We start from the raw sequence: 26,721 nt of genomic DNA on the forward strand, positions 1-26,721 counted from the left end.
TACTGTACCTCACTGTGAGGTGGTTCAAAGGGAATCAAATCATAAAGAATGAAACCTTTTATGATCTTATAAAGACACCAAAGGATTTGTCCCCCAGCCTTAATATCACCCCCAGTAGAGATGATAATGGAGCTCAGTACAGATGTGTGGCAGAACTGGACCTGGGACCAGAGGGACCACAACCCTCTGCAATGTCATCACAGCTTATTGATATTACAGTTCACTGTAAGTCTATTTATTTAAGTCACACATGATTCAGACAATACTAAAGTACTAAAGTGATCTCATAGAACCCCATTATTCGATACCAACGTTAGCCTGTAGTGCCTGTAGCGAGGTAAGAAAAATATGATCTTATTACTAAATTTGAGTGAACTATCCCATAACTTAAAGTACCAACACCTCTGCTGCTCTCAAACTTCTCCTCATTTGACTGTAAACACAGCAGTCCCTTTGGCCATGCTGAATTACGGATAGGGACTATCAGCTGCCAGCAGCCTTTGGCTACAGTCTGATTCTCTACCCTTCTGCCCGAAGTGTGCACTGATCAACATTAGATTAGTTAGAGACAAGTCCAGTACACCCGTCCATGTACACCAGTCCATGTGTTTTAATCCATGAGGGGAAGTGTAGTATGCACTTTGGTTAGAGGGGTAGAGAATGAGCCACAGCCCTGGCTTACTGCACTGATGGCAGGATTGGGGGTTGTAGGCTGAGTGGAGCTCTAGTTCTTCATGGACCACAGCTGTAGTCACTCACCCTTAAAGGAGAAGGCAGCCATAACCTTGGGCTGCCTCTTGTGATGCCATAGTTGTTGTTCTACAGCTGCTCTACATTCAGATTTCCAAATGAGCATCAATTTGCAGGTATTTTCACCCCTACTTTTCCAATTTGTGTCTTTTCGTTTGACTTTGGCAACAAAAATGTGACGATAGGTCTCTGTTTTTTAGCATTAGTGTAACTGGCGGAATATGCTATGCATGCTTACTAAAATGTTATCTCTGTCCCCCCTTTAGTTGGGCCTGAGATGAACTTCAGTCCTTTCCTTGAAATATTGGAGGGGAAGAGTTTGGAAAGTTGCTGCATGATGCAAGGAAATCCCTCCCCTCGTATCAGCTGGATGAAAGATGGGCATCCCATTGTGCCCTCTGAACCTCTCAGCAGGACAGACACTGGGCAATACTTCATCACAGCTGAGGGACATAGGAATGTCACCATTTCAGTACAGGTCTCTGTGGTGTGTGAGTGTCCCATTTGTTCCCAATATAGCACTGTTTTCTAAACAATACACAGCACATTAAATAATAACATTGGATATGGACATCCAAATATCATTTTGAATAATGACAATTTGTTGCTGAATTGGTGTTTTTGAAAAGATAGAAAAGTGTCCAAACTGAAAAAATGAAATACAAAAATGAATAATGACAGACTTTCCTACCATACTTTCCTCACTTTCTGTTTGGTTTCCTGCATTATTCTGAAGACAATTCTTTGTTTGTCACTCTTTTAGATGGTCCAGAGTTTAACTGCCCAAACACTTACAGTGCTGTTGAGTATGCTCCCCACAACCTGTCCTGCACGGTGGAGGGCTATCCTACACCTGAGATCGTCTGGTTCAAGGATGGAGATATGGTGCACCTCCCAGAGAACCTAACCAGGAGTGATGCAGGGCATTACAGCCTCAGTGCCAACAGCAGTCACTCAGTTGTCAGCCACAGTCTGGATATTGACATTCTGTGTAAGTTATCATGAAGAAGAATTCCTATCAAGGACAAAGTACCTAACTAGCAGTATTATTTTCATGTGGCATTTCAGTGGCTGTCGCATTTGGTCTTACACTCCTATGCCTCTTTTGTCTCCAGACCCGCCATCTGAGATACGTGAGCTGGTGGACTCTGAAGAAGTTGACATTGGATCTACTTTTGGGCTTAAGTGCTCCTCCACAGGGAACCCCCGCCCTGAGTACTCATGGATTTACTACCCAGCCCCCAATGTGATGGTGCAGAATGACGATGGGGTGTCTCTGTTGCATGTTAACCATGCCACAGGGGAGAACAGGGGCTCCTACACATGTTATGCCCGGAATAAGCAAGGACAGGTCTCAAAAACTACCAGGGTCACTGTGAGAGGTAAGGCCTTCTTTGTGACTAGACCATCAATGACACTCTTGATCGCACTGTTCTTCTTTGTTAGTGTCAGGTTTCCCACCATATCTCATCCGCAAAAAAATACGAAACCACCCTATGTGGTCTTGTTATCTTGTCCATACTTATTAATATGTAATGACTGAACTACTGTAGATAATCAACTCTCAGGTGGATTTGTAACACCTTTATTTTTTTGAGACACCTTTGCTTAGTGGAAAATCAGTGATGTTGTACGCATCCTGTAATTTGCGATTTATTTCGATCTGATATGGAAAAAAAGGTAAAAAGTTGTGTTGAACTGGAAAGCTTACTAGACTGCCCCTATTAATGTAGTTAGGCATGAGGTCAGCTGCATAAATACATTTCTAAGACAAGGTTTTTAAACATTATTAAAAACTATTGAAGACAAGTTTTTTAAACATTATAAAAAACTATTGATGGGCTCTCGTTATATCACTGAATAACGCAGACGTCCGTAAAAGCGCTCTCGGGCTTGTGGGGGAGGGTTGTTTCCTATGATATTTAAGAGGGAGTGGAAAGGGTATAGAGTGATGTCTGTGCTTTCCTTAAATACGTCAACAACGTCGGCCCCGCTTCCTATGAACTTTAGGAAAGCACTGTATTCTGAGGCTGCTAGATAACGGTCCGCTGGACGTTCAGGCGGGTTTATAAACGGCCAAGGGATTTCAGGCAATGGATGGTCTATATTTAAATCGTCTTCTTTCAGTCACGTTGACTTTGGAACTGCTTTCGCTGTTGAATGGATCCGAATCAAGTAAGTTATCGCATTGGACTGGTCGTCACGTTTCCACATTACTGCCTGTAGTTTTTTTATGTGTTCCAAACACACATTTTTCCTGGAAGTATCCTGAATTACAATAAGAAAAAAATAGACTAATAATCACTCATATCAGCACATAATGTCGAGAGAAGAGTCGGTCATTGTAAGAGTATGACTCTGGCATAACAAAAACGCGCGCGCGCGCGCGCACACACACGCACACACACGCACACACACAGACTGAGAGAGACACACAGAGTCAGATCATTGAAGATAAGTAGTATACTACTTGCATTTGAAGTTACAAGCACTATGTGTGGGTTATCGTGATTTATGGAGCTTACCTTGGTGAGGAAGGGGCAGTGGCATTACAAATTCCATAAAAGAATGGGCACTAAGTGCCCAGCTTTGTAAAGGGGGGTGTCCTTCCTGACTCTTTTCCTGTATTTCTGAGTCACTGGCGGCTTTTGTTCCAGCTGCATGTCACATTTCACCACTGTTCCTTTGTTTTTGTGGTGGGCATTGGAATAGCATGTGACACAGTGATTAAATGTTATACATTTACAGACAGTTTAATAATTGTTCATTACCCCCTTCTGGTCTTGAAGCTGTAGGTACAAAAGCAATTTCTCCTATCAAGGTCAGCCCCCAGTAATGGTGCTGTTTCTGTTGTTCTGTGTCAGTTCAATCGAACACATTTCTCAATGCATAATGAGTATTTCTGTATCTGACAGGCGATCAGCCGCCATATGTTGTCAGACATTTGCTGTTTCCAAATTCTCCGTTGAAAATGTTTGAGTTTGTCCTACTCTTACACAAATTAAATGTTTTCCACAGAGACCGCATACAGTGTCTCCATCTCTCCTCTGAACCACACTGGTCCGATGGTGGAGGGGACAGACTACCAGCTACTGTGTGACATCCAGAACGTCGCTCCTGTAAAGTACCTCACTGTGAGGTGGTACAAAGGGAATGAAAACATTAAGAATGAAACCTTTGATGATATAAAGACACCAGTGAATCTGTCCCACCTCCGTAATATCACCCCCAGTAGAGATGATAATGGAGCTCAGTACACATGTGTGGCAGAACTGGACCTGGGACCAGAGCGACCACAGCCACCTCCTGTGACATCAGCACCTTTCAACATTATTGTGTATTGTGAGTTCACATACTATTCAGCATGTAACAGGGCTCAAATACTATCTTGTACATTTGAGCACATGTGTTCAGGAGCTTCTGTACCTACTGTATGATGCTGATAATATTTTTTCCATCTTCCTTGCCCTATCTCACTAAGATAAGCCATGTATCAATGCAACTAAACTGCCAGCAAGAATACCAGTGTTCAGAGGCTATCCTGAAGAATTAGTTTGTGAGGCTGAAGGTTACCCACAGCCAAGGATCCAGTGGCTCTATGACCCAGAGAAGCTCGTCCGTGTGGCTGGAGGCAACCTCACAGTCTCTGAGGCTGGGCTCTACAACTGCACCGCCACCAATGATGTTGAAACCATCTTTGTTGTTGTAGAGGTGGTTTTAAAAGGTAAAACGTTTACTGTGATCTACTATGTATTAACACTACGCCTCATAGGATGATTGAGCCTCTTGTTCAGTCTTACCTCTGTCTGGTATGCTTTTCCTGTTTCCCCTCACCTCTATATGTCCTCCATCCCTTATGTCTTTGCCCTTCTTTCTGGTTGACTGCTATGTGCTCTCAGAAATAACAAACTTAGAACTCTTAACTTACAGTATATTGTATTCCCCATGCTGAGTGCTCTTTTCGATTTGTCCCCTCCAACACCCTACACAGTTATTATTAGTGATATGTGAGCTGCTGTCGTCCAGTCCCACCTTTAGTACCCAATATTGATATGAACTATTCTTTGTGCACCTGTAAGACCACTCTCCGAGGAAAGGACAGAGGCTAGTTATTTCCCATTTGATATCAAGTGATAGCTTGGTAATGTTGAATATGTGTTGCTTTCTTGTGGCAGTGTTAGTTGAGACTGAGTATTGACTGTCAGAATGTCAGAGAGAAGTCTAAATTCAACCTTTTGTTTTAAATGTTGAGGGGTTCATTCTGAAATAGTGGGTTTTCGGAGACAGCAGAACGCTAATGGATTGGTGTGTTTTGTCTCCCTTGTCACAGAGGATTACCTGCCCCTCATTGCGGGCTTAGTGGCTGCCACAGTAGTGGTCATCTCTGTCATCTTTGTCTTCATCTACTGCATCTACTACAAGAACACCAAGATGGGCGGCTACAGCCTAAAAAACGCCAAGCCCAACACCCAAAATGGCGATGTTGCACAGAATGGTCGGGACACTCCACTCCCCATGACAAAACTGTCTCAGCCAAACATCTATTTCTAGGAAGAGGAGTCTTGGGATTGTCTTTGGGATAAGCAGCTCTTACCACTCTGAACCAATAGCCCCATGCTCCCACCGGCCAGAGACTAATGTGGTTGAGGGGCTGATTGCCACTCATTCAGCTGGCTGACTCAGGTCTTGGTTGATTTTGATCCATGGGATTGTTTCCTCCAATCTCCCCATGCTTCATGTACTCCTCCAGATTTTAGTTTGAACTATGATGTACACAACTGCTGTTTACTGTAACTGCTGTTTTCACTGGAGGACAAGAAGCAGCAGCAAATGGACAAGGTGAAATCCCTCTTTGGAAAATGGCTTTATGAAAATGTAATTCCTATAACTGGTTATGGAAAAACTGGTTTGTATTGAATAAGCTCGGACAAGGGAATTTAATGTTGAATGTCTATTTTGTTTGGTCTGATCCTTTTTACCTTGGATGCCTACTGTATGTTCTGGGATTTTGTCCTTTACTTTGTCACGTGTAATTGCTTGAGAAGTACGAGAATGTCCCCTTGTAAGTATTGGAGTGTGTACTTATAAACACGCAAAGTCTGACATCCTCTTCAGATTGATCAGAGAACTCCATTAACGTCAATAAGAGCACTGTTCCACCATCATCTCTTGCTTTCTTTATTGTGGGACAGTAAATCTCTGAAGGATCATGCCAGCTATACCCCATCTGTGGATCCCATGTGCAGACCTTCCTACTGCTCTCCACTACTACTCACCTAGCACTGCCTCTTGATCAAGTAATCAGAGTTGAGTGACCTAACTGCATTACAATCACACCTGACTGAATGCCATCTCTGAATGTGTGTGAGCATGTCTGTCACCTACAAGCAAATCTAATTAAATCATGCCTATCATGTCTGCAGGGGCTAGGTAAAAGCCTAAATCCATAGAGTATTATGAATTATTTCTGTGTGGTAGCTGATATAATTGCATATATATTTAAGTATGTCAAAGTTAGTGCTTCAATATAAAATTGCACTGGAAATTGGACTGCAAAGGGAGAGTATTAAATGCCTAGCGATGGCAGTGGATACTCAATGGGATGGGAGGTGAGATTGGTACTCAGTTACCATCTGACATCACCTCTATTGCCATTGCATGTGCTCAAATAATGTTGTAGGCTACAGAGTGTGCTTATTGATGTGTTTAGAAAATCATTTCAATCTTTTGCAATTGAGTTCTCATTAAAAACTGAACTTTTCTATCGGTTGATTATTTGGTAAAATTATTGATCGATCACATGATGACTAACCGTCATTGTAACGGAAGGGTGCGTGTGGTTGAGCAACCAACACCTAGGCAGACAACGCCACCTTGGGAATTGCACCCAAGGAAATATTTTAAGGAGGGGATAATTCAAACACCTTAAAATTCACAACATACAGGATCGATCCCCTAGGTTCTGTAAATGTGAAGACAGAGAAATGATTCAAAATCAAAAGGTTACTACCGTCGTCAGTTGCACGTATCAACTACTCCACCTGGCGATGACAGACTACAGCGCATCAGAAAATGTATTATCTCGGCGGTGGGAACCAGCACACTGTTGCAGCCTACAAGTGCGCGTCACATACCCAACCCAAGCCCATCGGATCTCAAGCCCTACCCAAAATACAGCACTATCCACATCGTAATTGGAAGTGTGCTCCCCGGTGAATCCCGTGCGACGCTGTTTCGGAACAACACATTCTACATTTTGATTCAAATTCCTGGCTAAAATAATAATGTTTAAAGGATTTGCAGGATTGCTTGCACTCAGCGGAGTATGGGTTGTTTTCACAGGTAAGTTGTGGGTCTTTTCTTGCAGTTTTCTTGTAGTTCTTTGTTTCGTTGACCGTTTACACCATGTGTAGCCTATTTAACAGTTTACACCTATAGGTGTGAATCTATTTACAATATAGTAATCAGTATATAGGAATAAGTTTACAATATAGATATTGGGTGCGAATAGTTGTTACCATACGGAAGTAACAGTGATACAAGTGTACAAGTACAAGTGTTGAAAAATGTTCTTAGCATGAGCCATCGTTCATGGTAGTGGCAACTGCAATTCTACGAGAGGCTGACAGACTGAAACAGAAAGCGGTGTGTTTTTCCGTTTGTTTTTCCGTTTTTTTCCCATTTCATGGCCAGTTGTAAACAAGCGCTTTTCAGTTCCTAGTATGCATTAGAACGAGTACACAACAATTGTCTCCTCACATAAGGCTTTTATCTGTTTCACCTTAATCAACCGGGTGAAAAGTGCCAGTGAGTGAATCAAGAGATCAGTGAACACTCAGACAGTAGATGTAATTGCATATAATATAACTGATGTCTATCTCTCTTGTACTATTGTACTATGTCGTTTTAGGCCTACAGCTGCCAACTGCCATGTTAATTATTGCCTCTGTTCTTACCTGTAGGTAGGTTTACAGATGCCCTCTGTCCCTTTAAGCTCCACCCTCCAAGAGTGGTGGTGAAATATGGAGACTCAGCCTCAGTCAACTGCAACGCATCATGCACAGACCTTGAGGGTATGGGCTGGGAAGCCACATATGGAGGAACTGATTTTACAACAGATGTCAGCTCTGTCACATGGACAGTGGAGAATTTGACAGATTGGACAATACAGCCAACATGCTACATTAGTCAGAATGGAAATCAGAACACTGAGACTCTCCCAGTTGTTCTCTACAGTAAGTTTACAATAAGTAGGATTCTGAGTTTGGACCCAAGTTTACAAATTATATTAGGAAAAACAATAATTTATATAGTCTAATTGGCGACAATTGCTTTTCAGATTATGTAACTATTATTATTTTATCTCCAGAGACTCCAGACAGTGTCTCCATAGGACGTGGGAGTGACACTGGTCCAGTGACAGAGGGGAAGGAATATCCACTCATATGTGACATAAAGGACATCGCTCCTGTACTGTACCTCACTGTGAGGTGGTTCAAAGGGAATGAAAACATTAACAATGAAACCTTTGATGATCCTAAAAAGACACCAGTGAATTTGTCCCCCCGCCTTAATATCACCCCCAGTAGAGATGATAATGGAGCTCAGTACACATGTGTGGCAGAACTGGACCTGGGACCAGAGGGACCACAACCAACTCCCACCATGACATCAGAACGCTATCATATGTCTGTATACTGTAAGTGTCTCTGGTAATTTTTTCATTTTCAATTTTGATAATGGGTCGTCATGTTTGATTTGCAAATTATCTCAAATATATTTCTGTTTATGCTCTTCAGATCCCACAACCTTCCTTAATCCTAAACCTGAGACCTTGGAGCTGGAAGAGGGTGATGAAATCACCTTAAACTGCTCTGCTACTGGAAACCCCCCTCCTGTGTACAGATGGCAATCTTCACATCCTCAAGAGGAGCTGGAGGATCTACCTCATTTTACCTCCACCTCTCTGCACCCAGGGATCTACAATTGCACTGCCTCCAATTTACTGGGCGTTGAGACCAAGAAGTTCATTGTCAATGCCAAATCCAAAGGTAAGACAATGTATTGTATAACTGCTTCTAATCTACCCTGCAATGCCCCTCAGTATTTGTAATTCTCTAATACTCACACGTGCCCGTTTTCTCATCAGGAAGCCGCTCTGGGACCACTGCTGGGATTGTAGTGGCTGCGCTGGCTCTTTTTGCTTTTGTGTCTGTGTGTGTGGTTTATCACAAACAGAGAATCTCTCCTACACAGGATTATGGGGTCAGCTGAGAGACTGGCACATACACGTTTATTAACTAGGCCCTTTTCCCACAGGGGATCGTACAACATTCTGGGCTATATTTGGAGCGTTCCTGGGCCTGGTGCTGCTGATTGTTGTTGTATATGGGGTTGTCAAAATGAGGGCAGGCAAAGACTCCATTATCTGAACAGACTGCAAGAAGTGCCGTCCATCTGTCTTCAGCGGAAGAACTTCCTCACCAAAGACTATATGAGTTAAAATGTTAGCTTTATCCTGCATGACTTTAAAATCTAGGATTGTAGTGGCTGCACTGGCTCTTTTTGCTTTTGTGTCTGTGTGTGTGGTTTATCACAAACAGAGAATCTCTCCTATTGCTGGGACACAGGATTATGGGGTCAGCTGAGAGACTGGCACATACACGTTTATTAACTAGGCCCTTTTCCCACAGGGGATCGTACAACATTCTGGGCTATATTTGGAGCGTTCCTGGGCCTGGTGCTGCTGATCGTTGTTGTATATGGGGTTGTCAAAATGAGGGCAGGCAAAGACTCCATTATCTGAACAGACTGCAAGAAGTGCCGTCCATCTGTCTTCAGCGGAAGGACTTCCTCACCAAAGACTATACGAGTTAAAAAGTTAGCTTTAATCCTGCATGGCTTTAAAATCCAAATGATTAATTGCACCCCATGTCCTTGTGCTGAGTGGACGCTGTTTTGAATTTTCTCTGTAGCATGAGCTATGTGCATGGGATCTGTTATGGTACAACACACCAAAGGATTAATTTACGGCCATGCATGTTATTTTTTAAACTGTTTTGCCATGATGTTTTTAATCAATCATGCTTGACCACTGTGCTCTGATGACAGCACCAAGTTACCTAAATGGCTATACAGTAAGAAGCAGGCCACACTCTGTTGCTGTTTCCAATTGTGTCATTGAATTAATGGTGGGTCAGTAGCGCTATCTGAACCAATAGCATCATCTACTCAGGTAATGTAATCTGTTTATTAAACTTACCAGCTGGCTCACATGTTAGGTTTTGCATTTACTATACTTTACAATATTTACTTGACACAAGGCACTGAGATCATGTTGTTGTCACTGGTAATTCCGTGCTGACAATACAGTATGGTGACTTTGAGTGCCTCCACGGCTGTCTTTTTTTATGACCAGCTTTTTGTGTGTGCTTTTTTTCAAGCACAATGTATATTCAGTCTACATAGTGTGAGGCCTGAGTATTCTTTGTGCTGTTCCAAACAGTGCTGATAAGGTGCACATTTTGAGGTACGGTGCACGCAGAATATATTTGTATGTGTTACTTAGTAATGGTGTATGTTGTGAATTTTTATCTTAGCCATATAGACATCAGCTGTTAATTCCCGTATTTTCTCGAGTTCAGCAACAGCCAATATTTGTGTAACTATTGTCGGAGCAAATGATGCTTGTTTTGGTTACTCAATTTCCGATTAAAACGATGATTAGCTCATTTAGAAATTACTTGTGTAATAGGTTCAGGAATTATACTCTCTGAAAGACGGTTGTGTTTCGAAGGAACAATTCTTACAACATAGACAATCTGCAGGATGTTGCTGTGTGCTAGTATACACTGTTAAACATAAGCCAAGTACTCCAGCCATGTATGATGCTCTGAGAAAGAATGTTAAAACATCAATCTCTGTCTTTGAATGTGACATGTTCCTCTGCTGCCTTCTCTAGGCTTTTGTGAAACCTTTCTCTCATTGTCTATCTGCCGTACATCAACCATCACTAACACTGCCATACTAATCAGTACATAACAAAGTGAATGTAAAGCATAGAAGTCCATCTGTTGTCCTTCCTGTGGTGGCCTCTATAAAGACTTCCTTTTCCAGAATTGAGTGTGTCTTTTATGTCATTTGAGTCCAGTTTCCTCCTGGTGAAAGGTTTTCTCTTGTTTGTGTGCGGCCTGACTGTTGCTATAACAACCTGGCAGTGTGGACAGGGCAGCTTGCCAGCACAATGTGTATTGGAGTAAAAATGTTATATTATTCACATATAATCATTCAAGACACAGACAACTTGGAGAGGGACAGCATAGCAAAACAGAAAGCACACATACAGTACACAGGCGAGGCAGCTGTGCCTTCCACAAATACACCAATAAGCATCCAATTACCAAGCAATGTTTCTGGCACTCCACTCAGGGCTAATACTGCTGTGCAGTGGTCGCACATTCTGGTCACAGTATGAGACCTACACACTACATGTTGATGACAACTCAAGTGTGACACCTCTCACCCTTGGTGTTTTGACACAGCATGGAGTTCACAAGCAAAAGGGATCAAGCATGCAAGCAGAACGCAGAGAATCAAACTTCACACACGTTTAATTTTAGGCAAGTCAACACATCATATCCGTTTAATTCCAGTTAAAAGAAGTGAAAGTTGTCACCACATCAATCTGCTAAGGTCAACAAGGAACTCAATAGCCTATACATGTGCCCAAAATGATGGTGTTAGTATTTTTAAAAGATAATGGATACAAATAATTCTGTCTTTATTAATTGTGTGTGAAGTGAGTTATTCATGGCTGACATCTGTTTACAGGTCGAAACTATGGCACTGCTGTAAAGTGTTAAAAGTATGAGTTATCTTATGGTATACAACCTATTGAAACAATTTACTGCACATTATCGACATAGGTCAATGTTTTGAATACTTCAACTGATTTAACGATAATGTATAGGCCCTACAGTGAGGCCTCAAACCCCCCTCTCCCCTTCCTAATTCCCCCTAGGGGCCTACAGCTAACCTACGGGATGAGAGCCCTCGATTGGGGAGGGAGGGCTTTTGTTAGCAATCACAGTTCACGTTTGAGTTGCCAAGCAGGACCAAGTTGGAATTCCACTCGCTTTTCAACTCAGACCACTGTGGATTTACTTAACAGTCGGATAAAACGATGGGAAACAACCTGATTAAATGGATTCTAACATTTTGCATGTTCTGCTCTGGTAAGACGTGACAGGCCACAGTTTCTCACTATTCATTAAATTGGCTGATTCCTGATTATTATGTAATGCTCTGGATTATGAAGGGATTGCGCTCGGGTGAATATTCTTGGACTATTATTGTCGACGAGTTTATCATTGAATTTGACGTATTTGCCAATTTAATCTTTGTCGTAATGTCTAGGGGAAAGCTACTTGAGCAATGTGTTGCTCAAATCGTGCAGTATTGTGCAACGGTGACCTGCGCATAGCATTAATTCAATTGGTTACCTGTGTTGTGTCCGCAATGAATGTGCACCCGAGGCAGAAGACGCCAAACGCAGTTCTAGAGTCAGTTGCCCTGTCCTACCCCAAAATATTTAATCAGGACCGTCAATTTAAGAATTACTCTGGAAAGTGCTAACTGTATGTAATCACTGAAAGTTATTTGATTTTCTTTGGACATTTAATTTGAATGTACAGTATTTATGGATATGAGTGTGGGTGTTTTTGCAATCAAGTAGGGTAATAAGACCATGCTTTTTTACCTAACAAAATCAACATCTGATGATTATTAAGATTATATGACAGTGCTGCTGATAAAGACTTGGTGAAGCAGATGATGATGATGATGATGATGATGTTCATGTCTCAGTGTCAGGTGAGGGTTGCTCTCTGGAGCTTAAACCCTCCAGGGTTGTGGTGGGATTTGGAGAGTCTGTGTCTGTCAGCTGTGAAGCCTCTCGTCCAGTGCGTGTTCTTGGCTGGGAGTCGGCCATCGGTGCAACACACACTCAACGGGATCTTGCTGTCCAATGGAGGGTGGACAGTCTGATTGACTGGATTGAGGAACCTATATGCTATGGAGTGTTTTTCACTGCGCCCAGACAGTGTGAGGAGAAACTCAACCTCATCCTCTACAGTGAGTCAACCTGGCCTAAATTAAGGGCTTTTTTCATTTTAGTTGAATCTAAGGCTGAGAAAGATTTTAATATCTTCAGTAAATGCATCTGGGAATAATTCATCTATTCCAGTCATAATGGCTACAAAACATGCATGTGTTAAGCTTGAAACTCTAACCAGCCTATCTTCCACAGAGACCCCAGACAGTGTCTCCATCAGCTCTGTGAACCACACTGGTCCGATGATGGAAGGGAAAGAGTACCAGCTGCTTTGTGATGTCCAGAATATTGCCCCTGTTCAATACCTCACACTGAGGTGGTATAGAGGCCAGACTGAAGTTTATAACCACTCATTTTCGGACCTCACACCTGCCTCCCCTGTCCAAATATCCTCCATTCTCCTTGTTACCCCAACCAAAGCTGACAATGGAGCACAGTACAGATGTGTGGCACAGCTGGACTTGGGACCAGAGGGGCCACAGCCACCGCCTACAGTGAAATCAGAGCCTATCAATGTTTCTGTGCACTGTGAGTCTGTGAAAACATTTAAACTTTACATTATAAACTAAAGCATAGCATGTATGTTTGTATGTTTGCAATATCCATCCCTTATGTTTCTCCTCTCAGACCCACCAATATTCCTCAGTCCTGAACCTGAGACCTTGGACCTTGCAGAGGGAGATGAAATCACCTTAAACTGCTCTGCTACTGGAAACCCCACTCCTGTGTACAGCTGGCAATCTTCACATCCCCAAGAGAAGATGGAAGATCAACCTCTTTTTACCTCCACCTCTCTGCTCCCAGGGACCTACACCTGCACTGCCTCCAATAAGCTGGGCAAGAAGAGCAAGCAGTACATCATCAAGTCCAAAGGTAGGAGGACACAGTGAAGTGCAACAGTGTTTCAAATCTGCACACGTTTAGAGGACTCATACAGAAGTCTATGTCCTTGGTTCATTTTTCTCAGGTATGTAATGCAAGGGATGGTACGGAAGTAGAGAGGCCACATTGGAGGTACAGTAAGTGGCTTTTTCAGCAGTGGGATTTGGCTTTATAAACTTTTGTGTGATGTGTAGACATTTTGTGAAAGGAAGACCAGCATGGTCTAGGTCTGACTGTACTGTATTGTCTTGTTGCAGGTGTGAAAGCATCACGTTCAACAGTCAACCACCGCATAGAGAAAGACTAGAGACTTCACCTTTTTAAGGACTCTTAATAGTTTGTAGTATTGTATAATGATTTATTCATGTTAATAACGTATATGCTGTATATAACCATTGATAATACATGTATATAACTTATATGGCTAGTGGTTAATGTTGGATATGGGAATAGTTGGTCTTGTCCACCTCATGTGTGGAGAACACAAGACAGGTAGCACACATAGTGGGTAGCGAAACTTGATTTTGCACATTGTCTTTCTTTTTCTTTTTTTACATGCATACTAATAAAATGAATAACACTGACATGACTTCTTGGTATTGTTATTACTACCAGTTATGCTAGAAATTGTAATATAATTGCATATTAGAACTAAATCTGTGCTCTTGGACTGTAAAATCTTGCGTGAAGAGGCGGAGCATTTGGGCAACGTCCCTCTTCGACAAGTTCTACGTAGTGGAGACGTCAAAACGGAAACTTGTAAGGATTTCCTCAACAGCAAAGCTGGTGCTAAATTGCTGTCCGCTCTTGCCCAACAAGAGTAAATATATTATTCACTGCCGAAAATATCTTACAAGGGTGTACCTAGTTACATAGGCGTTGTACATAGCTAAAGTTATCAATAGATTTGATTTCGTTCAGCCCGTTTAAAGTGCTCTTGTAGCTGCAGCGAATCTTTAGCCTACTAGCAAGCTAGCCAAGCTAGAATGGCAAAAGTAGGGATAGACTACAGCGTGTGGGACCACATTGAGGTTTCAGATGATGAAGATGACACTCATCCGAACATCGATACACCCAGCCTTTTCAAATGGAGGCATGAGGTACGTCCCCATGAGTCATGGGTCTGGTTTAAAATTTGTAACAACAAATTAGTCTGAAACGGGGTGGTTTTAAGGTGATGTGATCTCGGGTTTGTTGTGCTGTCCAATAAATGGTCATTTCAATTAATGAGATGTATACTAATTGATTCTCGAACAATATAATTAATATATTAACTGCCAAATGAGCTCTCGGGTTAAGCCTCTTGGGTTTAAGGAACAGTGCAGGCCTATACCCGTTGCTTTGAAATATGTCAAAACTCAATGTCATGGACTCGTGCCTTTGATTCTGTCTGAATTTTGAGTGGTTACATTTCCCAGCCCTTTCTCCCAACTTTATACCAAACAAGTGAAAAACGAATTAAGGGTTGCAGCTCTAGCAAATGTTAGCTAGGTGGTGTGTGAAAATGACTTATTAAAACATCTGACGTTCCTTGATTCCCACACACGTCTCTCTCAGGCTCGTGTGGAGCGAATGGAGCAGTTTGAGAAGAAGGGGGAAGAGCTGGAAAAGGTGCTTGCAGAGGTCAAGCGCAAGCTGGCAGATGCCCAGAAGAAGACACGGGACCTGTCGAGCTCCGCTACGGATGATGCCAAAGCAAAGCTGAGCAAGGCACAGGCAGAGGAGAAGAAGCTGAAAAAGGAGGAGCGGGAATGGGAGAAGAAAGTGGAGGACCACCGGCGGGAAGAGAAGAAGATGCCATGGAATGTGGACTCACTCAGCAAGGAGGGCTTCAGCAAGGTGAGATTTGGTTGGGACCACATGAGATCTTAGACTGCAGGTGTTGATTACTGATGTCTGATTCTCACTCTGTTTCCCCTAGAGCGTTGTGAATGTAAAGCCAGAGACTGTGGAGACTGAGGAGCAGAAAGAGCAGAAGCATAAGACTTTTGTGGAGAAGCATGAGAAAGAGATTAAACACTTTGGTGAGTGCCATTCCCTCTGCTCCCATGCTTTGCTGAGTGTTAAATGCTATAATTAGTTGATGTGATGATATCCTTGAATTATTTATTTGTTCCAGGTATGATGCGACGCTGGGATGACAGTCAGAAGTACTTGTCAGACAACCCTCACCTGGTCTGTGAGGAGACGGCAAACTACCTGGTCATCATGTGCATTGACCTGGAGATAGAGGAGGTGAGAGCAGCAGAACACAAACCTCTCCATATATGGCACTAATCTGCCATATATACACTCTGTCTGTGAGGACACGCCTCTATAGTCGTGTGTGTCACAGAATGGATGAGTGATTATTTTTTACCTGCCCAAACATGCCCTAATATGAGGTATTCCCATTGTTATAAGTTGTAAGTAATGAATTAGTTTTATTGTGCTGTCTGTGTTTCCTTTGTAGAAACGTGCTCTGATGGAACAAGTAGCTCACCAGACCATAGTCATGCAGTTCATCCTGGAACTTGCTAAGAGCCTGAAGATAGATCCCAGAGGTTGCTTCCGTCAGTTCTTTGCCAAGATAAAGGTGTTTGTTTGGTCGGTCGGGGTTCGGCCTCGTCCCAGTATTTGTATGCACATCATTCAGCTATTTGTTCTCTTGGTAGCTGTGTATCTGGTACAGTATCACGGTTTGGGTTATAAGCTCAAGTTTCGAACCACTGAATGTATTCCTCTCTCAGACGGCGGACCAGCAGTACCAGGATGCCTTCAACGATGAGCTAGGGTCTTTTAAAGGCCGAGTGCGTGGACGGGCAAAGATTCGCATAGAGAAGGCCATGAAGGAGTATGAAGAAGAAGAACGGCAAAAACGCATTGGGCCTGGAGGACTAGACCCTGCAGAAGTGTACGAATCCCTGCCGGAGGTAAGTGCTATTAGTCATCTGACTATTGCCATCAGTATTATTGCCCTTTCTCTCTTTTTTTCTGTTGTGAGTAAACGATACATGAGCAGATTACTGTCTGCTTGTAGGAGATGCAGAAATGCTTTGATGACAAGGACATCCAAATGTTGCAGACTGTTATCAGCAAAATGGACCCAACGGTAGGTGCCAATGCTTTATGCTTATGATGATCTTGTTGCAATATTTTATGCATGATTATAGCATGAGCGAGCATTAGAAAACATACATTTATATTTGTAAAGCTGCAATGAATGGTAACCTGATACCTTCTGTAGTATTGTTTTTAGGAATGCTATGAACTGTTGCGTTATATGTGCTTATTCCCACCCCTAAGGAGGCAAAGTCCTACATGAAGAGATGCATTGACTCTGGGCTCTGGGTTCCTAACTCAAGGACAGACGATGGGGAAGAGAGAGAGGAAGATCCTACTTATGAAGAGGTGAAAAGGGAGATGGAGGAAGATAAAAAGGAATGACCGACATTGACTTTGCAATTATAATATTTTCATCTATATAGCAATTCCGTCTATTGCTACTTCCAATGTTTTTCATAAGTTTGTTGTTAAAGCGTTTGAACAATGTAATCTTGGTGATATTGGATCTTTTTTTTTTACTACACCGTGTGTGTGTGTGTGTGTGTGTGTGTGTGTGTGTGTGTGTGTGTGTGTGTGTGTGTGTGTGTGTGTGTGAGAGAGAGTGTGTGTGAGAGAGTGTGAGAGTGACTCAATATGTTAAGTTGCCCTTTCTTGGATGTGTGGTTATGAGTTCCTTGTTCTTTGAATAGTCTCACTGCTGGTTCTGCTTTCGTGAGGATGGAGGCACAGCAGGGTTCCCTGGTATAATTGCTCAAGCTAATGCGTTGTCAACACGTTATTAATGGGATTGCAGATTTTAATTTACTAAATTAATTATGGGATCTACTTGCAGCTGATGACCAGCAGATGTCGCCTTATATCTTCTAATTGAATTGATAAGCAACAAATATGAGTTCCTGTATTGTTGTTGTCTCCACAAAAAGAGTAGCACCATCTTGGGCAGTGCTCTTGAAGTAGAAATCCACTCCTCGCTCCTCTCTCCCCTCTCCCAACCCCTCTCGTTTTTGGTTATTCTATGATATCTGCGACATTGTATTCAGTCAGAGCTGTGTAAGGGGAGTGGCCCCAAGCTGGCTTTGACAGTGTTTTCGTCACGTAGTTGCTTCAGGGGAATGCGTGGGAGTAGGGGAAATACGCACCAGCTACTAGATAATACGAAGACTGGACATCAGTTATAATTCTTGCTTTTGTTTTTCAAATTATTCAACGGCCAAGAGAAACACGTAGATGGTAAGAAATCTGATACTGACTCGAACAAGTTTTTAGATATGTAACTTGATTAATATTATATAATGTGTCGACCATTGCCTGCTGTAGCGAACTGTACAATAGGAAGTAATTGCCGTGGGTATTTTAATTGTCAACCATCTATTCGATGACTCAATAATAACCTATGATGTAGATGTTGAATTATTGGGAGAAACATGAACCATTTGCTACCCATGTTGTCATTTTATTTACTGTTCCGTGTACAACTGATGTTCAAGTTCAATACCCGGAAGGCCTTATATAATTGATCATATATCATTGTTCTACAATGTTTTCCACCATATGGGTTTGTTTATCAAGTGAATAATATTTATAGTTGTGTTGACTTGGCGCCTACATGTTTTCTCAACAATGACATGTCATTAAAGTCTTTTAAAGGGGCAATCTGCGATTGGTACATACATTTGTTTTTAACTTTTAAATTAATGATATATCTTGATTCTTGAGGAATATAACTTATAAATGATCATGAGCTTAGTTCAACTGTCTTACCCCATCAGAACCCAAAATATAAGCTTGTTTACTCCATTGTTGATAAACAATGTAATTGTAAACAAACACAGTATAGCTTTAACACATGGTTAAAACTATCATTTTGATCTCATAGATGGTAGGTCCTTAAATTCATAGCTCCATTTTTAAATTTGAGAGGCACATTTCTCCAGGCCCATCCCTCAACTGTTTACATAAAGAAGCGGCGGGTGACCATTTTATTTAAATACTGAAATGCCCCCTTAATAAATAATGTAGGCTTATCTAAACATTATTATCATGAGTGCACTGTGTGGCACAAACTGATCTTCGTGAGCTGTATTATTTCTGCATTAGTCTGTATGACTACCGCTTAACTGGGTGGCATTGAAAGCCTTCTCTGTCTCCTGGCTGTCACTTAAACCCAGCCTGGCTGATGATGTCTCGACGTGGGCGCTCCAAGAGTATCAGGACTGGGGCATCCACAGGCCAGTGTGAGCTGCCTCAGGGACAGGGCATCCATGTCCTTCTCTTCTGGACCAAGGAAGGGGACTGTTATCTGTCCCACACAGAGGGCAAAGTGACAGCAGAGGAGCTGTGTATCACTGCAGCCCAGACTGTCGGTGAGAATTAGTGCTTTTGTTTTATAGAAATGGACCCATAAATGATTTTGTGTTTGTGGATGAAACTAGTTCATCAGGTTCACTGTAGTGTTTTGTTTCCTCATGTTTGATGACAGTCTGGTGGTCCCAGTTATCTGTATTACATGTCAATGAGACCGTGTTTAACCTACATGTTCACTCTAGGAATTACTCCACTGTGCCATATCCTCTTTGCTCTATACGATCCCCTATCCTGCTGCTGGTATAGCCCAAACTACATCCTCAACCCAGAGGAAAAGCCAAGCCTGGTGCTTCACTACCGCATGAGGTCAGTGGTAGTATGGGTTTGCAGAGGGACAGAGACTGTACTCATGTTGGCCTGCCTAAAGACAACAGGTGTCTCTTTTCCCAGATTTTACTTTCGGAATTGGCATGGGTTGAGTGAGAAGGAGCCGACAGTGTTGCGATATGCCCCACGGTCAGGGACAGAGCAGGGGGCTTCACCTCTACTTGAAATGACATCCTTGGAATACCTGTTTTCTCAGGTGGGTCTCAGCATGGTTTTCTTGATGTATTGTGTGGTTTTGTCATATTCAGTTGTGTTCGCACACTCCTTACTTACAATACTTGCAGTAAACAATTGTTTTCTCCGTGTGTCTCTCTCAGGCGAAGTATGATTTTGTGAATGACGTGGCACCAATGGAGGAGGCTCAGGGAGAGGAAGCGCTGAGTCGCTTCCAGAATGAGAGCTTGGGCATGGCTGTACTTCACCTTTCTCATCAGGCTCTGCACACAGGCTCTACTTTACAAGAGGTGGCCAAGACCATCAGGTACTGCATTAGTGTGGCGCGTTGTAAGCCTCTGACAAGGTTTATGACATTGCCAGATTATGCCTTTTACATGCATATTCCCTTTCCATAGCTTCCTGCGCTGCATTCCAAGATCCTTCTCCAGACACATTGCAAAGGACAACTTTCTTACAAAGATCCGTATTCGGCGGGTGTTTGCTGACTTTGTGAGGACCTTTCAGCAACACACTGTGGGCCTCGGGCGACTGGGGTCACAGGAGGTTATGTATAAGTACATCTCTACGCTGGAAAACCTAGCTCCCCGCTTTGGCACAGAAATCTTCCCTGTGTCTTATCTGGAGCTAGGCCAGGATGGGGATGGGAGAGGCTCCTATCTCAACAGCAGTCACACTCGTGGGGCTGAGGAGAACTTTGGCACTGAGGCCACTCATGAGATCATGGTGTCTGGTTCTAAGGGGATTCAGTGGAGGAAGATTTCATTGCAAAGGGTATGTCTTTCAAATTGTGTGTCAGTGGCTGCCTGGTAGTAGTCTTGAGTTAAGCCTCTGTGTTTTTATTAGCATGCCTTTGGGATGTTTCATAAGCCATGTCTATCCTAGGCTAAGGCGAACGATTACGTGAGGAACAGGAGGAGAACAAGGCAACAGCCTTACAAGCAGGATGTCCATGCACCCAACAAATGGGCCTCTTTCTGCGACTTCCCTGAGATCTCCCACATTGCCATCACTGGAGCCAAAGTCTGCATCAGCAAACAGGACAACCACTCCATGGTTAGAGCACCTGCCTCAATGTCTCTCTGTTCTCCTGCACTGCACTATTTCTTTTTTAAAACATTTTATATATACATAGGATGGCTTTGGGTGTACTGCAATATAGCTCATGCATCTTAGCATTATTATTATTATGAATGTCTGTATGGAAGCAGTATCATTGATTTGTATAGCCTACTGTACATGTGTGGGGGAGGTATTTCTGACTGTGAAATGTGTATGTGTATGTAGGAGGTGAGGATGATTTCCAGCTTGGAGGCTCGTTCCTTTGTTTCCCTTCTGGATGGATACTTCCGCCTGACTGCAGATGCCCACCACTACCTGTGTCATGAGGTGGCTCCACCCAGAGTAGTGCTGAGTGCAACAAATGGCGTCCATGGACCTATGCAGTGAGTAAAACACACACCCACCCACACACACAAGCACATTTGCAAAACACACTACCTGTCTTACATTACAACGTTGACCCTTGTTTTTTTCAGTGATGACTTTGTGGTGCTCAGACTGAAGAAGGAACCAGCAGAGGAGGGAGCCTTCCTCGTGCGCTGGAGTGTTCTTGACTACCACCGTATCATATTAGCTGTTCTAAACAGGAGTCAGGTAATGGTGCTTACATAGAGTTGAGGTATGGAGAATCTAGTAAAAAATGATGAGATGTAATGTAATTTGTGTGTGTGTGTGTGTGTGTGTGTGTGTGTCTTTGCTGGCATCTTATAGAATGGACTAGCTCCGACCCACAAGCAGTTCAGGATCCTGCAGAGGGGCTCTGTGTTTGCTCTTGAGGGCTGGGACCGGGAATTCTCCAGTGTGAAGGAGCTCACTGACAGCCTGAAGACCTTTGTGCTCAAGTCTGGCACAGACAATTTCACTGTGAAGAAATGCTGTCTACCCCGCCCAGCAGGTGTGTGTGATACGTGTTCAGGGTGTGTTGGTGTGATGTCCCCACTTGTTGTTGTTCAGTATGTATATAGAACAGTAACTCAAAAGTAAGTGCAAAACTGAGTGTTTTTTCTGTAATTGAATGAATGTTTTGGTTTGCGTTTCAGAGCTGTCAAATCTGTTAGTGGTGAGGCAGGGTGCTGACCACTGCATTCAGCCCGACTCTGTGACCCTAAACCTGACCCAGCTGCGTTTTCATCAAATCAAAGACAAGGAGATCACACAGGTGAGAGAAACCAGTCTCCACATCTCTCACAGTATCCTCCTCTGACCAGCTGTTTTACTTGACTCTTGTCTTCCTCATTCTGATTGTTCTAAATACAGTTGTTGCCAGTTCTTTAACATGGCTGTATGCTGTTTCCCTGTGTGCAGGAGCAGCATTTGGGACGTGGTACTAGAACAAATATCTACTCCGGGCGTCTGTTGGTATGGAGTGGAGGGGAGGATGATGAGGACGAGTGGAATAACAACCTCACTGATCGCAAAGGGATCCGAGTGGTCCTCAAGATCCTGGATCAGAGCCACAAAGACATAGCATTAGTCAGTGATCATATGTTATTCCTATCTCATGGTTCTCTAACAAGCATCTCAAAACCATCTCTCTTTTAAGGTTGTTGATAAGCACTGTCTCTAGCTCTGCAGATTGGTGCTCTTTGTGATATTATGTTGTCACTATAACCCCTCCTCCTCTTCTCTCTCATAGGCGTTCTTTGAGACAGCAAGTCTCATGAGTCAAGTGTCCCACAGTCACCTGGTGTTTGTACATGGGGTGTCTGTCAAAGGATCTGAGAGTAAGTGCAATGCCATTAATCAACCTCATGCACTCACTTCCTCATACAGCTGCACTACTTCCACCTTTAGCACTGTAACTTCCCTCCTATAGAGTAATTTTTCGATGGTAAACTACAAAGCAACAGTACTGTCTGTTCAAGTTCTTGACCAAAACAGTCTAAAAAACCTTAGCCAAACAAAAAAAACATAGCCAAACAACCCTAACCCTGTCAATTATTTGAGGTTAACATCATGTGTAACAGTCAGTGCTCTGGTCTGTAATCATTTCATTCCTTTTGACTTTCTATCAGACATCATGGTGGAGGAGTTTGTGGAGTTTGGGCCTCTGGATGTGTTCCTTCGCAGGGAGAGGGCACTGGTGACTCCTCAGTGGAAATTTGCTGTTGCCAAACAGCTGGCCAGTGCCCTCAGCTACCTGGTAAGTTCAACCAATACTCTCACATGACAACAACATAAATCACATTCTTTCAACGTTATTATTGTCTGCACAGTGTGCAGCATACTGATCAATGACTATGTTAAACCTCATTCCTCTCACAACCCACACTAGCTTCACCCTGATTATCAACCCTATTCTTAACATATTGAAGCTTTCACCTTTGAAGCTATTGAATGTATGATACCCATACCACTTGGTTATTGCAGGAAACTAAACGTCTGGTACATGGGAATGTCTGTGCCAAGAACATTCTGGTGGCTCGTCGTGGTCTTGAGGAGGGCACCTCTCCCTTTGTCAAACTGAGTGACCCTGGCATTGCCCTCACTGCCCTCAACCGGGAAGGTTAATACTACCAACCAACTATTTCCTTATTGCAGTCAACACTGCATGAAAAAATATTATTTAGTTTTTGCTGCACTTGATTTCCTCTAGTTGTTCCACTTGACCTCATTATAATCAGATTGAACCACAGGAAGCGCATCACAGACCACTTTCTGGTGGATGTGTGTCTTATTTCCTGTCTTTTAAATAGGTTATGTTGTATATGCTGTGCTTGAGACCATGTTGTGGAATCATAGTTGAGGCTAGTTTGACTAAGACTGTCTGCACTTCAGAGCGTCTTGAGAGGATCCCATGGATTGCTCCAGAGTGTGTGCCATGTGATGCCCCGATTGGCAGTGCTGCCGACCAGTGGAGCTTTGGAGCCACACTGCTGGAGATCTGCAACAACGGTGATTTGCCCATGAGTGGCAGCACACTCTCGGAGGTACCACCCTGTCATTAGTCTCTGATTCCCCACTCCCTGACATAAGCCACATATCTGCCATACCTGTCATTTCTGTTGACCCCTGACCTCTCCCTCCAACAGAAAGAGCGTTTCTATGAGACACGGAGTCGCCTAGCTGAGCCCTCGTCTCAGGAACTGGTCAGCTTCATTAGCATGTGTTTGACCTATGAACCTGTGGAGAGACCGTCCTTCCGTACCGTACTCAGAGAGCTCACTGAAATACAGCTAAAAAGTAGGTCCTCTCCTTCTTTGATTCTCGCTCTCGCTGATTCTGTCATTATTCCCTCTACTCCAAAGTACTGTCGTGTGATAAATTAATGTTTCCTGTACATTGTCAGATCCAGACATATCCCCCAGTGAGTCTCTCCCAGACGCAGACCCCAGCGTTTTCCTCAAACGCTACCTGAAGAAGATCCGGGACTTGGGAGAGGTGAGTTAATTTTCCTGTTGAGCAACTATGTGCACTTAACCCTCTCGTACTCTTCACCTTGTGCTGTATTGTGTGATCCACCAACCTTATGTGAAGTCCTCTAAGACTAGGACAAATGCTTTGTGCTCTGTCTCCAGGGCCACTTTGGGAAGGTGATACTGTATGTGTATGACCCTGACAATGACGGTACTGGGGAATACGTGGCAGTGAAGGCCTTAAAGCAGGAGGGAGGCGGTCATCTCCATGAAGGCTGGATGAAGGAGATAAAAATCCTCAAGTCCCTCTACCACAGCAACATTGTCAAGTATAAGGGCTGCTGCTCTGAGCTGGGTATGTGTTGCCCAGTGTAGCTCACGTCGTCCGCCAGTGTGTCTGCACTCAATCTTAAATAGATACTGTGTTTGTTGATAAATCTCTCCCTCAATAAATATGTATACTGTATATCATGTCTTTATGAGTGAGGATTTTCAGGGGTTTGCGCACATTGTGTTGGGGAGTTTATGCATAATGTTTTACTTCAAAACCATACTCCTTGCAGGAGGTCAGGTGGTGCAGCTGATCATGGAGTACCTGCCTCAGGGCAGCCTCAGAGAGTACTTACCCAAACACCGTCTGGGCGTGGCACACAGCCTCCTCTTTGCCCAGCAGGTCTGTCAGGTGAGCTGAGAACACTGTTGGGAGGACTGGTACATGTTAAAGGTGTAATCTAAAGTGCAATACAACATGGATTAATCATTTTTAAATAGTAGGTGACAGTATAACCTATTTACCTCTCTAACCATCAATTTCAATTTCTCTCTTCCCCTCCTCTCTCTTCACCTGCTAACTCCCCTTGGCCTCCCTGTCCTTTCTTCTGACTCTTTTCCGTTCCTTTAGGGCATGGAATACTTGCACACAAAGCGATACATCCATCGGGACTTGGCTGCACGGAATGTTCTTGTGGAAAATGAGGGTTTAGTAAAGATAGGAGACTTTGGCCTGACCAAATACATCCCAGAGGAAGAGATCTACTACCGTGTGCGTGAGGATGGGGACAGCCCTGTGTTCTGGTGAGTTCTGGAGCAATTGAACAATTACCCTCCTGTGTTCTACTATTTTATAGTCAAGAAGTGTTGATGGTTATATTGTCCCTTTATACTTTATTTTTTACACAGGTATGCGATTGAGTGTCTGAAGGAAAGCAAGTTTTCCTTCTCTTCTGACATTTGGTCCTTTGGTGTGATGCTATATGAGGTTCTGACCCACTGTGACCATCGTCAGAGCCCTCCGGCGGTATGTCACCCTCATCTCACTCCATGCACCTTGTAGTTCATAGTGGCACCATTGATGGGTGGTGTGTTTTATTGTGAAATGTTTGTTTATGGTTCTTCTGTAGAAGTTCTCTGAGATGATGGAGCCGGTGAAAGGTCAGATGACTGTGATGGCGTTGATCAAATTGCTGGAGAGACACAGGCGACTGCCCTCTCCCCGAGACTGTCCTCATGAGGTGAAGTATATAGACACTCACAACTGCCTCTGTTTGCAGTCAGCAAAATGTACCTAGAATAACACACTTGTTTCTTTTTGACAGGTGCACATGTTGATGGAGCGGTGTTGGGACGTTGACCCTGCACGACGGCCGTCTTTCAAGTCCCTCATAGAATCCATTGAAGCAATTCGGCGGACGTATGAATGGCAGCCCAATGTGCGCCTGGCCCAAATTAACCAGTGATATCCTTGCCTCTCTACAGCCCAGGACTTCACTCCTCTATACCTCAGCACTTTGCGACCTTCCAACCATGCCCTGCATTCTTCTCTACACCAGTGCCCCCTGTCTACTGAAGGCTGTATAAAAGCATTGGCTGCTCTTAATGTCACTAAATGAGAATTCAGGTGATATCTAAGTCGATATAATTTAGTTTTATTTTTTTAAATCCTTACATGATCAAGACTGTGCTTTGTTTGGAACTCATGCATCATTTAAGACAACCCCTTCTGATTAAGTGAGTTGAGTCCTTGAGTGAGGCCGTTTCTGATGGGAGCACAAATATTGTTTTAAACTCTGCCATTCCTTGAATGTCATAGTGCTGCCTCTGGTCTATTTCATGACTTATACAATTCTAACCAGATATTGAAGATCCCTTTCGCTCAAGAAATTGCTTCAAATGGTTTTCAATTAGGTGGTGTTGTCTTTCCAACAATTTTACTTCTGTAAGTTGTAAAATATTATAGGCTACTGTTGTTTGAATACTTTTATTTTATGTATGTTTATTATTGTGTGTGAATAGGAGAGGAGAGATTATGGATGTTATTCAATGTAAATGATCATGTTCAATAAATCTGAGCACTGGAAAGCAGAATGTGAAATGTTATTCATCTTATGTGCAAAAGTTTCACCTAATGTCAATATTATTTTCTTTTGTTGAGAGCCATGAGAGATGATCTCTTGAAAGGCTAGCAGGCTCTTTGTCCTGTCTGATTCAGTACTTGAGTAAACTGCCCAGTCTGTCTACAATAATCAGAGGTCCAGTGTATCAGAGAAAAGATACAAGGCTTGTTATAATAATCCATTTCTTTGCTCAAGCTCTAAATCAGAGATATGGAATTTACATGTAACCTAATCCTAATGAAAGAGGGACAATATA

At 43.0% G+C, this 26,721-nt stretch overlaps 4 protein-coding genes across 4 annotated transcripts; all 4 read left to right on the forward strand.

Annotated features, from left to right (window-relative positions):
• Nucleotides 1–1,087: 1,087 nt before the first annotated feature.
• LOC310809271 (vascular cell adhesion protein 1-like) lies at nucleotides 1,088–9,195 on the forward strand (the record flags this gene model as incomplete). Its single annotated transcript, XM_083676465.1, has 10 exons — nucleotides 1,088–1,241; nucleotides 1,514–1,741; nucleotides 1,866–2,132; nucleotides 3,769–4,092; nucleotides 4,232–4,474; nucleotides 5,081–5,296; nucleotides 7,713–7,985; nucleotides 8,120–8,449; nucleotides 8,550–8,801; nucleotides 8,900–9,195. The coding sequence occupies 10 exons, from the start codon at nucleotides 1,088–1,090 to the stop codon at nucleotides 9,022–9,024; spliced, it is 2,412 nt and encodes an 803-aa protein (XP_083532591.1). The 3' UTR covers nucleotides 9,025–9,195.
• A 3,072-nt stretch (nucleotides 9,196–12,267) lies between these two features.
• On the forward strand, nucleotides 12,268–14,051 carry LOC310809272 (intercellular adhesion molecule 5-like; the record flags this gene model as incomplete). Its single annotated transcript, XM_083676466.1, has 5 exons — nucleotides 12,268–12,311; nucleotides 12,566–12,882; nucleotides 13,058–13,390; nucleotides 13,667–13,735; nucleotides 14,002–14,051. 5 exons carry the CDS (start codon nucleotides 12,268–12,270, stop codon nucleotides 14,049–14,051), a joined length of 813 nt encoding a protein of 270 aa, XP_083532592.1.
• A 462-nt stretch (nucleotides 14,052–14,513) lies between these two features.
• Nucleotides 14,514–17,278, forward strand: LOC310809752 (hsp90 co-chaperone Cdc37-like). Its single transcript, XM_083677184.1, has 8 exons — nucleotides 14,514–14,844; nucleotides 15,302–15,583; nucleotides 15,666–15,768; nucleotides 15,864–15,979; nucleotides 16,197–16,319; nucleotides 16,474–16,656; nucleotides 16,764–16,835; nucleotides 17,030–17,278. Exons 1-8 carry the CDS (start codon nucleotides 14,731–14,733, stop codon nucleotides 17,168–17,170), a joined length of 1,134 nt encoding a protein of 377 aa, XP_083533310.1. The 5' UTR covers nucleotides 14,514–14,730; the 3' UTR covers nucleotides 17,171–17,278.
• A 618-nt stretch (nucleotides 17,279–17,896) lies between these two features.
• tyk2 (tyrosine kinase 2) lies at nucleotides 17,897–26,430 on the forward strand. The gene is made up of 24 exons (XM_083677183.1): nucleotides 17,897–18,019; nucleotides 18,958–19,152; nucleotides 19,336–19,459; nucleotides 19,544–19,676; nucleotides 19,798–19,961; nucleotides 20,053–20,428; nucleotides 20,540–20,710; nucleotides 20,942–21,099; nucleotides 21,193–21,310; nucleotides 21,428–21,611; nucleotides 21,757–21,875; nucleotides 22,022–22,189; nucleotides 22,353–22,440; nucleotides 22,732–22,859; nucleotides 23,087–23,222; nucleotides 23,495–23,646; nucleotides 23,749–23,899; nucleotides 24,006–24,097; nucleotides 24,235–24,427; nucleotides 24,636–24,754; nucleotides 24,974–25,146; nucleotides 25,252–25,369; nucleotides 25,473–25,583; nucleotides 25,668–26,430. Exons 2-24 carry the CDS (start codon nucleotides 18,966–18,968, stop codon nucleotides 25,806–25,808), a joined length of 3,504 nt encoding a protein of 1,167 aa, XP_083533309.1. The 5' UTR covers nucleotides 17,897–18,019; nucleotides 18,958–18,965; the 3' UTR covers nucleotides 25,809–26,430.
• The last annotated feature ends 291 nt before the right edge of the window (nucleotides 26,431–26,721 follow it).

Source organism: Argentina silus (assembly GCF_951799395.1).
Source record: "Argentina silus genome assembly, chromosome: 9".
Lineage (NCBI taxonomy): Eukaryota > Metazoa > Chordata > Actinopteri > Argentiniformes > Argentinidae > Argentina > Argentina silus.